Raw genomic sequence first — 12,519 nt, 5'->3', positions numbered from 1 at the left:
ATATATATAACTAATATATATATATATATATATATATATATATATATATATATATATATATATATATATATGCAAGATTTATAAGTAACTACATATACATAAATAAATAAATAAATAAATACATGGAACAAACATAAAAACGTAAATAAATAAAAGTATTCATACTGTAAGTTATTCTTTTTGAAGATTACTGGTTACATTGTAGACTACTGTTATAAAGGCTTAAAGGGGGCGTGAGATTAAAACTTATTAACATGACTTAGTTTTATTTTAAATAATAAGTGAAACTTAATATTACAGCTTTCAGTTTTGGATAAATGCCGCTTTTAAAGATGACAGTGTCTCCCTTTCTCAACAAGTTTTGAGAGATGTTAATAGTTAATTAGCACAAAAAAAACCCTTTCCCATGACGTATAACATTCACCAAGCAGTGCAATGAAATAAAGAAACCTCACCAGAATTTAGGTCGGTTGATGGTCAGAAATAATGACGACAAAAACACTGCCAACTTCTTAAGTTAAGCTAATATTTTTGATGCACACAGCAGCTTTATACCAGTTTACCGTAAAATGGGGAATTAAAAATAACCACTACGGCATCGCTTTCGTTTTCCTAAACGGGTACATTTTGTTAACTGTGTGATAAAATGAGCCCATACTGAAATATCATGATTTCTTTTTTTTTTATTATAACGATTTAGTCGGTTACTGACCAAGAAAGTTATTTGGGAGATGGTAGAAAACATAAAAAGAGAAACGGGTGGAAGGTGAAGCTAAAAATGATCGGGCATTATTCAGGGCACCAAAAATCATCGGGGTCCTCGGTCGGAGGACCTCGCGAGGAGGTAAACAAGCGATGTTGGGTTAATTAACGATCATCCATCGATTTTACCGCAATTAAGTTTGCGTGTGATCGCGATGGCAGAAGATAATGAGCTGGAAAAGTATGTAGCGTGTTAATATTTGTCCTCACTTGGTATTTGCGCACTGGTGAACGCAGGTTTCCTCTAAATCTGTAACAACGCTCCGTCGGTAAAAAAAAAAAAAGATGCTCATTTATTGTGTTGTTAGACGAGCTTGTGATTGTATGGAAAGCATGCCTTCGTGGTGGCACACACCATGAGCTCCCTGTCCTGTATAAAAGTAGATCAGCGGGTCTCCTCTGCTGGGATTGTGCCGATTCAGCAGCTCGTGTCAAACCAGGACGCTGTTCCCCTTTTGCTCCTGATGATTCACTTTCTCTTCCGCATCACTCCGTTTTCTCTCACTTAATTAGATTATTCTCCCCTTGGCTCCCCCTTGAGGATTTGCGCCATCTTTGTCCTCGGCTTCTCATTTTCCCTCCCCTTCACGTGAACAGTGTTTGACGTTTTTTCCTCTTTATTTATCCATCTAGGCGTGCAGTGGAGGAGCTCCTCAGGGAGACTGACAGAGCCCGCGTGAGAGCAGAGACCATGGGCCCTGCAGGATGGTGAGCACAGTGTCTGACATGCCATCTGTCTGACTCTTACTTATCTGCTTTAGTAAGAAAGCTTGGTAGTTGAGCCTCACATAATGTGTGCATTGCACTTGAACTAATGAAAATGGCTGCAGTAGTGTGCGATACTGCAGATTTTTGGTATCGATCTGATACCAGGTACATAGACGGCGAGTATTGCCGATACCAATACCTAGGGCTGCACGATTTTTTGGCTTAGAATTGAGATCGCGATTCTCTCACGATTTTCTTTTCCAGTATAAATATTTATTGTATACAGTATAAATTCCAGTATAATTCCAGTATAATAATTCCAGTATACAGTATAAATTCCAGTATAAATATTTCCAGTATAAATATTTATTGCACTTATTAACTGCACATCAACTTCGTAACAGTTGAGACTGAACATAAAAACAATAAATAAACATAAAACCAACTAATGTCTCACGTTTTGTTGTTGCCGCAAAATGTTGTACTGCTTGAAATTCCGTCTCCACCGTTGCTCGACGCTGCGTGTATAGAGCAGGTAGTGCAACAATAGAAAAATAGTTGCGGGACGGCACTGTGTAGCGTTTGTCTACGGCGTTGATCACTTTCCTAAATCCCTCGTTTTGCACAGTGTTGATGGGAGCCATATCTTTGGTCAGGTGATATGTAAGAGCCTCCGTAATTTCTTTGTGCCTGCGGGAGTTCGACGTGTATAGGGAAGCGCTGTATAAGGTTCCCGTTATTGATGTTTGGGTGGTTGACCGGGACGGATTTTCTCCTGTCACTTTCTCGTCATCCCTGACGTGCTCTCCGTTGTTTTTTCCCTGCTAATTTTAGCATCACACGGCACAGCTTCTGCTCAAGAAACTACCTGGTACCAGACCCACCTAGCCTTTTTGACGGCCACGTCTGGCCCATGTACCTGAAACATAAGAACATCATGTTCGCCCTTGTCTTTTGTTGAGCAGGAAGAGTGAGCGCTTGTTTTCATGCAGATTACGTCCCGGATCAAAATGCGGTACAATCGTCATCATCTTTTTTTTCTTTTTTTCTTTTTTTTTTTTTTAAATCGTTGTCATTTGGAAATGAGATCGCACATAAGTATGAATCGAGATCGCGATTTTCTAACGATTAATTGTGCAGCCCTACCAATACCGTTAATTTTAACTTGTAAAGGAAAATGAATGAATCGTCATTCATTTGCAACAGATTTAATGAGCATTAAATCGCTGTGATTGTTACTTTTCACTACAATTAGTTAACACATAAAAATGCATCTTTTAGCTTTTTGTGGCATTGGGTTTTTTGGAGACTTGCAGTGTAAATGTGCCTGTCTCTGCAGCACGCTAGGTTAGATTCTCTAGCTTAAATGTGTTATAAGCTATAAATAAAATTGATGTGGAGGTTAACACTAAAAAAGATTCCTGTAATTTTTTTATAGTGCATGCCTGAAATATATTTTTCACTAAAAAATGATTTAAAGCAATTCCCTGGGCTACATACTGAACTTAGAGGATAGAAGCAAAGCATCGTTCCTATTGTGCTAGTATGTGTCTAAACCAGTGTTGGTATCAATACTATCGATACTATCTTTGGATTGATCCACCCACCTCAAATTTTAATCCAGTGTGAACAGGGAGGACAAATAAAAATGACTGAAGGTCGAAGGTGCACCACAATTACTTAACACTACATGTTAAGTAATTGGCATCCATAACATGTAGGAAAATCCTAGGCAGGTCCTGCTGATTCAGATTATGATCTAAGTAATGGGATAATGGGAAAAAGTATCTATGTGACAGTCACACAACTCCTGGTGTTTCAGCAGGAGGAGTGAGTAAAGTGAGAGCAGAGCCATTCCATACTAAAACAACAAAATACACACACACACACACACACACACACATATATATATATATATATATATATATATATATTTTATTTTATTTTTTTTTAATTTAGTGTGGTTAATAAAGCCAAAATGTTACCTTCAGAATGAAAATTTTGAGTGTTGCAGTCCCTCAAAGAGGACATGAGTGGGTCAGATTTTGGCACTTTTTAATTTGGCTTATTTCTTCTACCGTCTTAAGCCCTCATAACTTCTTCTACAAAATATATCTACGTAAAATGAACCTTTAATTTCATTTATACTCCGTTTAAAAAGTGCAACCATATAAACTTTACACCTGCTCAAAATGTCACATCCTACAATAGGAGAGAATGGATGTATTTGTCTCTGTACAGGTGCACAATGACATTTGGAGCATCTCCCTGAGCAGTGCATACAAATAAGATGCATCAAATACAAACTTATTTTAATTTGAAGTGAAAGTTAAAATAGACACACATACCCATTACGCTGTCCTTAATGATCTTAGACAGGATGTTCTGAGTAGAGGCAGTGTAATGTGTTTTTCTATAGCCCCTGAGCAAACTTTGAGCATCAATATTATGGGATATATCCGAGCTTCAATAGCAAAACTGCACAAATTTAAAATCTGTGAGAGTGAAAGTAGTATTAAATCATGACTGTGTTAGAAAATGATTTTGATTTCAAAGGAGAAGGTGGCCCCAGTGTAAAAATGTAGGTAAATGATATATCTTGTTTTGACCTGCCTCCAATCTGACATTTAAAATTGACCCAAGTGCTTTTTTTTTTTTTTTTTTTTTGGACCAAAAAACAGATAAAGAAAAGAAAACAGGGTATAAAGGCCTGCTTGTGTTATCCTATGGCACAGATATTAAATTAGTGCAGTTTTGCTTTTGAAACTCTAATATATCCTTTTTAAAACTTCAGATCCTGACACTTGCAGTAGGCGTTACATCGGTTTGGTTGCTGCTTTTAACAAAGCTCCAATTTGTTTTTCACCTCCTAAGTTGTGAGTATTCAAAAATTCTGGAGAAATACTGTAGACTATAAAAAGGCGTACTCGGAGGGCCTGTAACTCATTTTGAAGGAGGAAGCATGGATTCATTACATACAATAAAGTTATTGTACTAAAAAAAGAATATCTGATACTGATAGGAGGACAGATGGAAGGCACTGATTGATTTTTCATTGAATGTGTTTAGATTTATGGTCCCATGCTGCTCTCTGCTATTTAGATCAATGGGAAAGGCATCAGTAAAACGGGGTTGGAAGCTGTGGTCGACTGCACACATTTGATAAAAGTGATGGTCGTGCATTAGTGCACCCAGTAAAAGTAAAGAGCAACTCCTTCTCAGATGAATGAGGATGTCAGTGCAGGATGTAATCAGACTGTCACCAAGAACCGCCCTACTGTAAAACAATTACAGTAGAGCTGCACTGCATTCATCCCTCATTACAATGAACAGTGCACATTTGAGAGCAAGTGGTCGTATTCTCGACTGGTGGATAAGCGCCTGAGTGGCAGAGAGCAGTCTCCTAGCATGGTTTGTCCCCTCATTGAAAGTCAATATGAAGATTTTAAACGATGGCCTTTCTCCTGTGATGAAAAAGTTCTATCCCGGTGGTAGTCGTCTCTTCCAGGAGCCATCCTCAGGGAACTAAATGGTTTAAATATGAATGTAAATGTACATTTTATGTCATGGCTTTCACAGTCACTAGATCTCTTACTAAAATGCTTTATATTGGGGGTTTATTTCCATTAATTTGCCTGTAGTTAAATGTTTGGTATTGTGTAACAAGCATGCGAGACAATTAATTTCTTGTTAGCAAAAATACAGTTTTAAAAACGTTTGCTTTGCTTTTGGCTTTTCTCTGCACTGAGTTCATGCTTTAAGGCCATTAATAAGGTTCTCTAACTAATCTAGGGTCATATATAACCAGTTTGGTAATATGTAAAAACACCATGATGTCCTGGCAAATCCTGGAATGTTTGATCTTGTCTGCATTGTGTAGTTATTGCTACTTTTTATCTCACTGATATTTACATTTAAAGTAGTCAAACTTGAAACTAAAATTGTCATTTTTTTCCATCAAGTTTTTGCTGTAAAACATTTTGATCTCAATTAAACCTGTATGACAATCTGACACTGATGTCATGAATCCAAATCACCCAGTTTAAGCCACTGAGTGTGAGTTTTTAAGTTTTAAAAATATATATATTTGAAATACCACAAAGAGATGTCTAATGTCTATTTCTGAGGATAAAATCTGTGTGGAAAATCACAGAACTGTTTATTGATTTTGAGGGAGGCTTAATGCTGGAGTCAGTCCATAAAATACTGCCAGCTTTTAATCAGTTTCATGAGGATTCAAAGGCGGAAAGAGCAGAAACACTCAGTATCCTCAGCGGTGGCTGCAGCTCTGTCTGCGAGGACTTTTAAAGATGAATCTGTCCTGTGAGTCCTGTGTGGCGGTTATTAGCTCTGACCTCAGTGACGACCATCCATCTGTCTCTCTAATGGTCGCAGGGGTAAGTGTAACATGTCTAACTAACCTCGTGTCCTTCACTTCTCTTTCAGGTTGAAATGTCCTCTGCGAAGCACCAACAAACGCTTCCTCCTCAACACGCTGCGCTCCACCGGCCTGCAGCGCCGCACTGGCGAGCCCGGAGCCGGACACTCCACCGCAAGGGGGCGCCTGAGGAGCGATTCCCCAGACAGAGGCCGCAGCAGGACGCCTCCCAGAGATCACAAGAGTAATGGAGGCCACATTGATCATAAACATCATCACAGGGACGGCCGCAGAGACAGAGATAAGAAGCTGGATAGAGACAAAGACAGACGCCACGGAGGCGACAGAGAACGGAGACGCACTGATAGACCGAGCCGAGACAAAGACGCGCACACACACACAAACTCCACGAGTTAAAATAGCCCAACTGTGTGTGTGTGTGTGTGTGTGTGTGGACTTAAACCTGAGAGGATCTGCTGACTTTGCTCAGAATGAGCTACACGAAACTTTAAGTTCTTGTTACACCGGATTGTAAAGGTGGACAATTGTCTCTCATGATGGGTTCAGTTGCTGCCCCCCCTCCCCCCAGTAAACTTTTGTCTGAATAACACATCCCACACGTTTATGTTCTTCATTCTCTTCATCATAGTTTGATGCAGTTATGCTTCGCCCATAAGAGCAGGCTTTGTTTCAATCATAATGTCATTACCATTTTTCTGTTATTATTCACTAGCCATGATGTTTACATAGGCCACGCTGCAGTCGCCACTGGGTAAGCACATGTTATCGCCTGTCCAACTTTTTGACATGTATACACCAGCTATCACAAAGGGTTTTGTTTGTCAAAGGAGAGAGGAAAAAAAACTTTGTTTTCCCGACACTCCTACATGCGCCTGTGCTTGTGGTTCAGTGGTCTCCAGAGGATTATGTGTGGCAGTGAAGTATTTTAACCCTTTAACACATACAGTATTTTCACCTTTTGTAAGGTTTGAGGATGGGTGGACGTTTGCCGAAGCCTTCAGTGTCCTCTCCATTTAGCCTCCTTTTTATTTTTTACTGTTTCACAGCCTTATATAAACGTGACAAATGTCAAGCTCTTTGGCCCTGATTACACACGGCTCAATTACAGCCGTGTGTCACTCCTCGCTTAGGCCATTACATAAGGGGAAAAAAAATCTGCAGCTTGAAAGTTGGCTAAAGTGCATCTGAGGCGCATCATGCTTCATAAATCACGTTGTCTCCACTGTAGAGGAGAATGGCTCTGGTTAACTGTTTCCTTCCTCTTTGAAACAATAATCAAATATAAACACCATTAAGCCATAGTGCAGGCGGTGTTTTGTGTAGAATTGGTTTACTTGAACTTTATTGCATCGCTGAGTGCCCCATTAAGATACAGTCGAAAGTGGCATAATTGCTTCTGAAGAACTCCGGGCAAATACGGTCTATTGATACACACCAGCGAGGTAAAAGCCCGATCTTCCTGTAATTTTTCCTGAAAAATAAGTAAATCGCGTTCGTCTCCGCGTTGCGTAAAGCCGACACCGGAGAGCTCGAAGGCTGTGGAGACACGCTCCACGCGCACGGCTGTTAATTGAGTTCAGTCCAGTCACTCCAGCCTAATTGATTTAATGGCGCGAGCACACGCCGCCGCTGAAGGCTAATGACCAGCAAACACCGGCGAGAGTGCAGCGAGCGAAGTGGCCGCATGAGCTCTTGTTTGTTGTCGCCAAGATACCTGCGTGCGGAGATCGTGGGTCCATGCGTGCGAAATGGTGTTAAATGATGCATTTACAAAAGTATAATGGGCGCGTTTTAAACGTTAGAGGGGGGAAAAGCAGATAAATGAAAAAAGTGGGCTGTGTGTGGTGTTTGAGCTTTTCGCCAGAGTTTCCAAGACAACTGTTTCTCCATCCACGTCTCTTATCTGGCGGGTCAACCAATGTTTGCGCCCATACGTATCGATTTATCAACCTCAGTGTGCACACGAGAGATATATCCATATAAAATGTCGATGGCTGTGCTGTTTGAGGACAATCCAGCTTGCCTTGCGTGAGATTCGTGCTCCTTCCAGACGCTCTTGATTAATAACTCCCTCTTTTGCCCCACATGTGGAAGGAGCAGTTGCACGGTCACCTGTTTTTGTTGTTGTTGCTGCTGCTGCTGCTGTTGGGGTCAGACACAGGTGGATGCCAGGTAAACCTTGCGGTATTTACAGAGTACCATTGATTTACGCGCTCTTGTTCAGTTGGCTGGAAAAAAAAAGCTCACAGAGCTGCAGAATATCCTGGAAACTGGGAGCTATCGGCCTGCCGTTTTTGAGCAAATAGTGAAACCAATGGCTTGGGCGCTACAGGATCACATGGTGGCAGAGTGACACACCTGTGTGGAGCAGTAAGGGCCTCGCAGTTGCGCCTGAGGCAGGTAGGGCTGAAGGTTTACGCCGAGGTAGGGCGCAGGTTACGGTGCGTGTGTGTACGCAAACGGCCCCCCTGCAGACACGGGTCCTCGCCAGCCATGAATCGGGAAGATCACTTTTATCCCTCTCAGGTTTTTAAAGACTCCTGCACGTACCAGAGATCACAGGGTGATGACTACAGCCACAGCAGCCCGCCACCCTGCCTCTACATGAGCAGGCAGGTCCACTCCGTCTACACACCGCCGTCCATGGGAGCCTTGGAGCAGGCCGGCCTTCCTGACATTGCTACCACTTACAGTTTGCCGAGTATGCGGGAGGAACCTGGCGTACCCCAGCTCCTCCACCACCACCAGCACCAGCAGCAACAGCAGACGCTCCAGCCGCCTCCAGGCTACAGTGACCCCGTGGAACAGAGCAGATATCACCTGCCATTCCCCTGGATGAAAACCACTAAATCCCACTCACACACCTGGAAAGGACAGTGGGCAGGTAAACACTCAAACAAATCAGCGTATACAGTGTGATTATGAGCGTACTACAGAATCTGACTGAGGGGGGTTAAAGTTCTTAATTTGAGTTCAAAGAGGGCTTCAAATTAAAATATGAGACAGTCATGTTTGCACAATTTAGCTACATAACAAATAACTTTCAACTAACTCCTTCTGAGGCCTTTAATGACATCATGGCCCCAACAATACGATCCTGGGTGTTTCAGTTTACCTGTCAGTCATTTTTGTAAAAGGCCCGGGAGGTGAGCGGTTGCTTCATATGAGGTATTATCGTCACAAAAATGTGAGTTTTGTTTGTACAAAAACATTTTCACAAATCACGCTATCTTTAGCCACGAGCAGCCTAATAATAGTCTTTTATATTGCCAAGTCGTTTGTAATTCTAATGTGGTCTTGATAACGTGGAACAAAAAAGAAACTCTAACATGTAATGAACTTTTTAAGGAAAGTATTTTTTAGGGAAGAGTTTTCAGTGGACTGAATTTCAACAAACTTGGAGAGGCTTTACGTGCAGCGAGTTTGCGTAAAAGCAGTGTCGTCGTTAGGAAAAAACCCCATTTTGGTTAAAATAAAAAAAGCAAATAAAGTTCTCGTACTTTTCTTACATCAGAATGAAATTCCCAGAAAACATTTCTTCTGATTCTCTCTCCTAAAGAACTCTCAATAGAAGCGTCATGTATGAACGAGCCACTCTCATAAAGTCGAAACTGAATAACTTACACTCTGATATAGCAGGCCCACGTTGTTTTATTATTCTGAGATACTTAATGGACAGTGTAAACTTATTATATATGACATTTTGAAACAGTTACTATGAACTTAAAAAAAAAACAAAAGTTTTTAAAATCAGCATGAACGACGGTAACGGGAATGATGCCCAGAATCGAAACTCTAAATTAGTGCCTTACAAATAGGCAATAATTATAATCAGTGGCTTCACATGATTCATATTAATTTCTAACAACTTGACTATGTAAATCTATTTAAAAAATAGTCTGCATGATGGCGTATTTCAGTTTCACTTTGAAAATAAATGTATATTAAATGCAGTATTTATTATTATTATTATTATTATTATTATTATTATTTGGAACGTATTAAATACAAATTTAGCTGCACATTCAACGTCATAAATGAATGAATAGTCTTTCTTGTATTGATGTTCAAAATGAACAAATTATATGAGGGAATTTAGGGTCCTCGGGTAAAATAAAACGCTGTAGAAGCTCTTCAAACTAACTGATGCGTGACTGATAACGTGCAAATAAAGACAAGAATTACTTTTCTATAATATTTTAAATCTTTGTTTTTTACTTGACTGTTTTAAATGTAAAAAAATATAATTGAAAATGGAAGAGATCATTTTTTAACAGTCGTAATTAATTAATTCATTTATTTTAAAGAAGCGGTCAATGGATTCTTCTAAGGCGTCTAAAAACTTATATTGTTTCGGTCTTTATCTTCAACAATATGAAAATACTTTAAAAAAAATTAAAACTTATATACAGTTTTCAGTGACTGTAGCAAATACTTCCTGGTTGTGGTTTATGATATGCACAGTAATTAATCTGCTTTAATTTCAGCTCTGGGTGATCACGTGCACTGGGAAATATGTTTTGTCCTTGAAGGAAATGTTAATTTAATCTCTAAAACAAGTAATCTATAATAATCTTCATCCCTAAAATCTAAATTACACCTGTTTGAATAACCCCCCGTAATAATCACCTGTTTTTTGGCCAAGTATTTGGTTAGTACTGGTTAAATAAAGAGTGGCTGGAGATTCTTCTTTACATTCATTTTCAAGATTTATTTTTTACATGAATAAAAAACACTTTTCATAGTTTACAATTAAAAATGTAAATTTACACTTGAAGTGCTTCAGATTTTAATAAAAATTCATTTTTATTACATATTCTTGTTTTTAAAGGGCGCTAATTCTCCGTGTGGTTTTAGGGTCATACGTGATGACTGAGAATGAAGAAAACAAACGCACGAGGACTGCGTACACGCGCGCCCAGCTGCTGGAGCTCGAGAAGGAGTTCCTTTTCAACCGCTACATCTCGAGGCCGAGGCGCGTGGAGCTGGCGCTGACCCTCAGCCTCACCGAGCGCCACATCAAGATCTGGTTCCAGAACAGGCGCATGAAGTGGAAGAAGGAGGAGGACCGGAGGAGGGCGAGGGGGGCCGACCCCGACCAGGACTCCTCCATCACCTCTGGAGACCAGGGGGAGGCCGCTGGAGGGGTTTCCTCCTCAAACGGACCACACCCCACCACACCCCCCGTGTCCCCTCTGCACGGTCTGTCTGCCTCCGGCTCCAGAGAGAGCGCATAGATCCAGCGGATATATTTTTAAGACTTTAAGATTTTTAAGACTCAGACCTGAACTCATATTTAAGGGATCATTTTAACTTTGACTGAAACTCAAATCCAAGTTTTAGGAAACATGTACATATATTTTTTTTCTGAAAAGATTGATGGTATTTAGGGGTGGGGGGATATTTCTGTAAAGTGCTCGTTTACAGGGACCCTTCAGAAATTTCTCTTGGACCACCATAAGCCCCCTGACTGGAGTCCACAGTCTGTTGATTCAGGACTTATTTACTGACGTTTCTTCATCGCCAAACATCCTCTGAGATAGGTTCAACACCAGATGGCACGCGGAGACAACAAATTCACGAACTCCTTTCCCGACAGCGGACCACAGACATGATTATCAGTGCTGTTGTTTTCCATACATCAGTGTACACTTGTATATACACTAAGCTGTATTATGGAGATTGTTAATTAGAATCAATGATCCACATGTTTTATTGATTGAGATTTTATGGATACATTCAGAATTAAAATATACCACAGCCTTTGAGCCTGGGAGTGATGAGGTTTAGAGGCAAACTGGCGCAAAACTCAACCTCCGGCACTTCATAATTTGTTCGCGCCATCAGTAAGCAGCAGACTTTGGAGGCGCAAGCGGCAGATCTTCTTCACCTCCTCGATGCCGCGCGCTCTCTCCACTGCGCGCTCGTTCTGGCAGCGCTCGGACAGCTGCAGCAAGATGTTCGCTTTGTCGTTCATCCGGGCGCAGATGACAAATGGAAATTCGAAGCGCTTTTTATACTCCTCGTTGAGACGGGCCATGCGCTCGGCTTCCCCCGAGGTCAGCGCGTCCATTCCGGCTCCCGCCTGCTCCTGGCGCGACTCCCGGGTCAAGGTGCCTCTCTGCAGGTCCCTGCCGGCCAGATCGGGGTGACACCTTAGGATCCCCTCTTTACCTGCACATACAACCGATCATTTCTGCCAGTTTAGAGCATTAAACTGATACAAGCCTACTTATTAAACAAACGCGTAAAAATTAACCCGAGCACAGGGTAGAAATGTTAATAAACTAATTCCGTGGATCACCTGATTCTGGGAGCTCGTCGATGAAGTCACTGATGGCAGCCTCCAGAGCATTTAAACTCACAAACGGACGCCTCGACCACACAGCGGCTGTTATAACAGGACATTTCTCCACCACGTTACCGAAAGTGTTCACAAAATCCTCGTAAGAAAGAGCATTTACAGCTGAAATGTCCATGACTTATGGGAACAGTCTTCAGTGGTGCCACAGGCAGTGTTTGTTGACCTTTACGCAACACTTTGCAACAAGGGTTAACGCACCGCTGGACACACAGAACACCCCCCACCCTCCCCGGATAGTCTGGCAGTGGTTAATATTTTCTTATGGAAACTATCATCTGACACTGGA

The 12,519-nt window shown here is 41.1% G+C and overlaps 3 protein-coding genes across 3 annotated transcripts; 2 read left to right on the top strand and 1 right to left on the bottom strand.

The window, feature by feature from the left end:
* Positions 1 to 796: 796 nt before the first annotated feature.
* Positions 797 to 6,460, top strand: si:ch211-140b10.6 (uncharacterized LOC101482000). Its single transcript, XM_076888154.1, has 3 exons — positions 797 to 844; positions 1,396 to 1,470; positions 5,917 to 6,460. Exons 2-3 carry the CDS (start codon positions 1,454 to 1,456, stop codon positions 6,263 to 6,265), a joined length of 366 nt encoding a protein of 121 aa, XP_076744269.1. The 5' UTR covers positions 797 to 844; positions 1,396 to 1,453; the 3' UTR covers positions 6,266 to 6,460.
* Positions 6,461 to 6,593: 133 nt separating this feature from the next.
* On the top strand, positions 6,594 to 11,637 carry pdx1 (pancreatic and duodenal homeobox 1). The gene is made up of 2 exons (XM_004546680.4): positions 6,594 to 8,753; positions 10,727 to 11,637. Exons 1-2 carry the CDS (start codon positions 8,363 to 8,365, stop codon positions 11,104 to 11,106), a joined length of 771 nt encoding a protein of 256 aa, XP_004546737.1. The 5' UTR covers positions 6,594 to 8,362; the 3' UTR covers positions 11,107 to 11,637.
* Positions 10,566 to 12,484, bottom strand: urad (ureidoimidazoline (2-oxo-4-hydroxy-4-carboxy-5-) decarboxylase). The gene is made up of 2 exons (XM_004546681.5): positions 12,174 to 12,484; positions 10,566 to 12,043 (listed from the first exon to the last, which is right to left on the bottom strand). Exons 1-2 carry the CDS (start codon positions 12,346 to 12,348, stop codon positions 11,694 to 11,696), a joined length of 525 nt encoding a protein of 174 aa, XP_004546738.1. The 5' UTR covers positions 12,349 to 12,484; the 3' UTR covers positions 10,566 to 11,693.
* Positions 12,485 to 12,519: the final 35 nt, after the last annotated feature.

This window comes from Maylandia zebra, linkage group LG9 (assembly GCF_041146795.1).
Source record: "Maylandia zebra isolate NMK-2024a linkage group LG9, Mzebra_GT3a, whole genome shotgun sequence".
Taxonomy (NCBI): Eukaryota; Metazoa; Chordata; class Actinopteri; order Cichliformes; family Cichlidae; genus Maylandia; species Maylandia zebra.
Note: the sequence above shows the minus strand (reverse complement) of the source record. Positions and strands in the feature narration are given on the sequence as shown.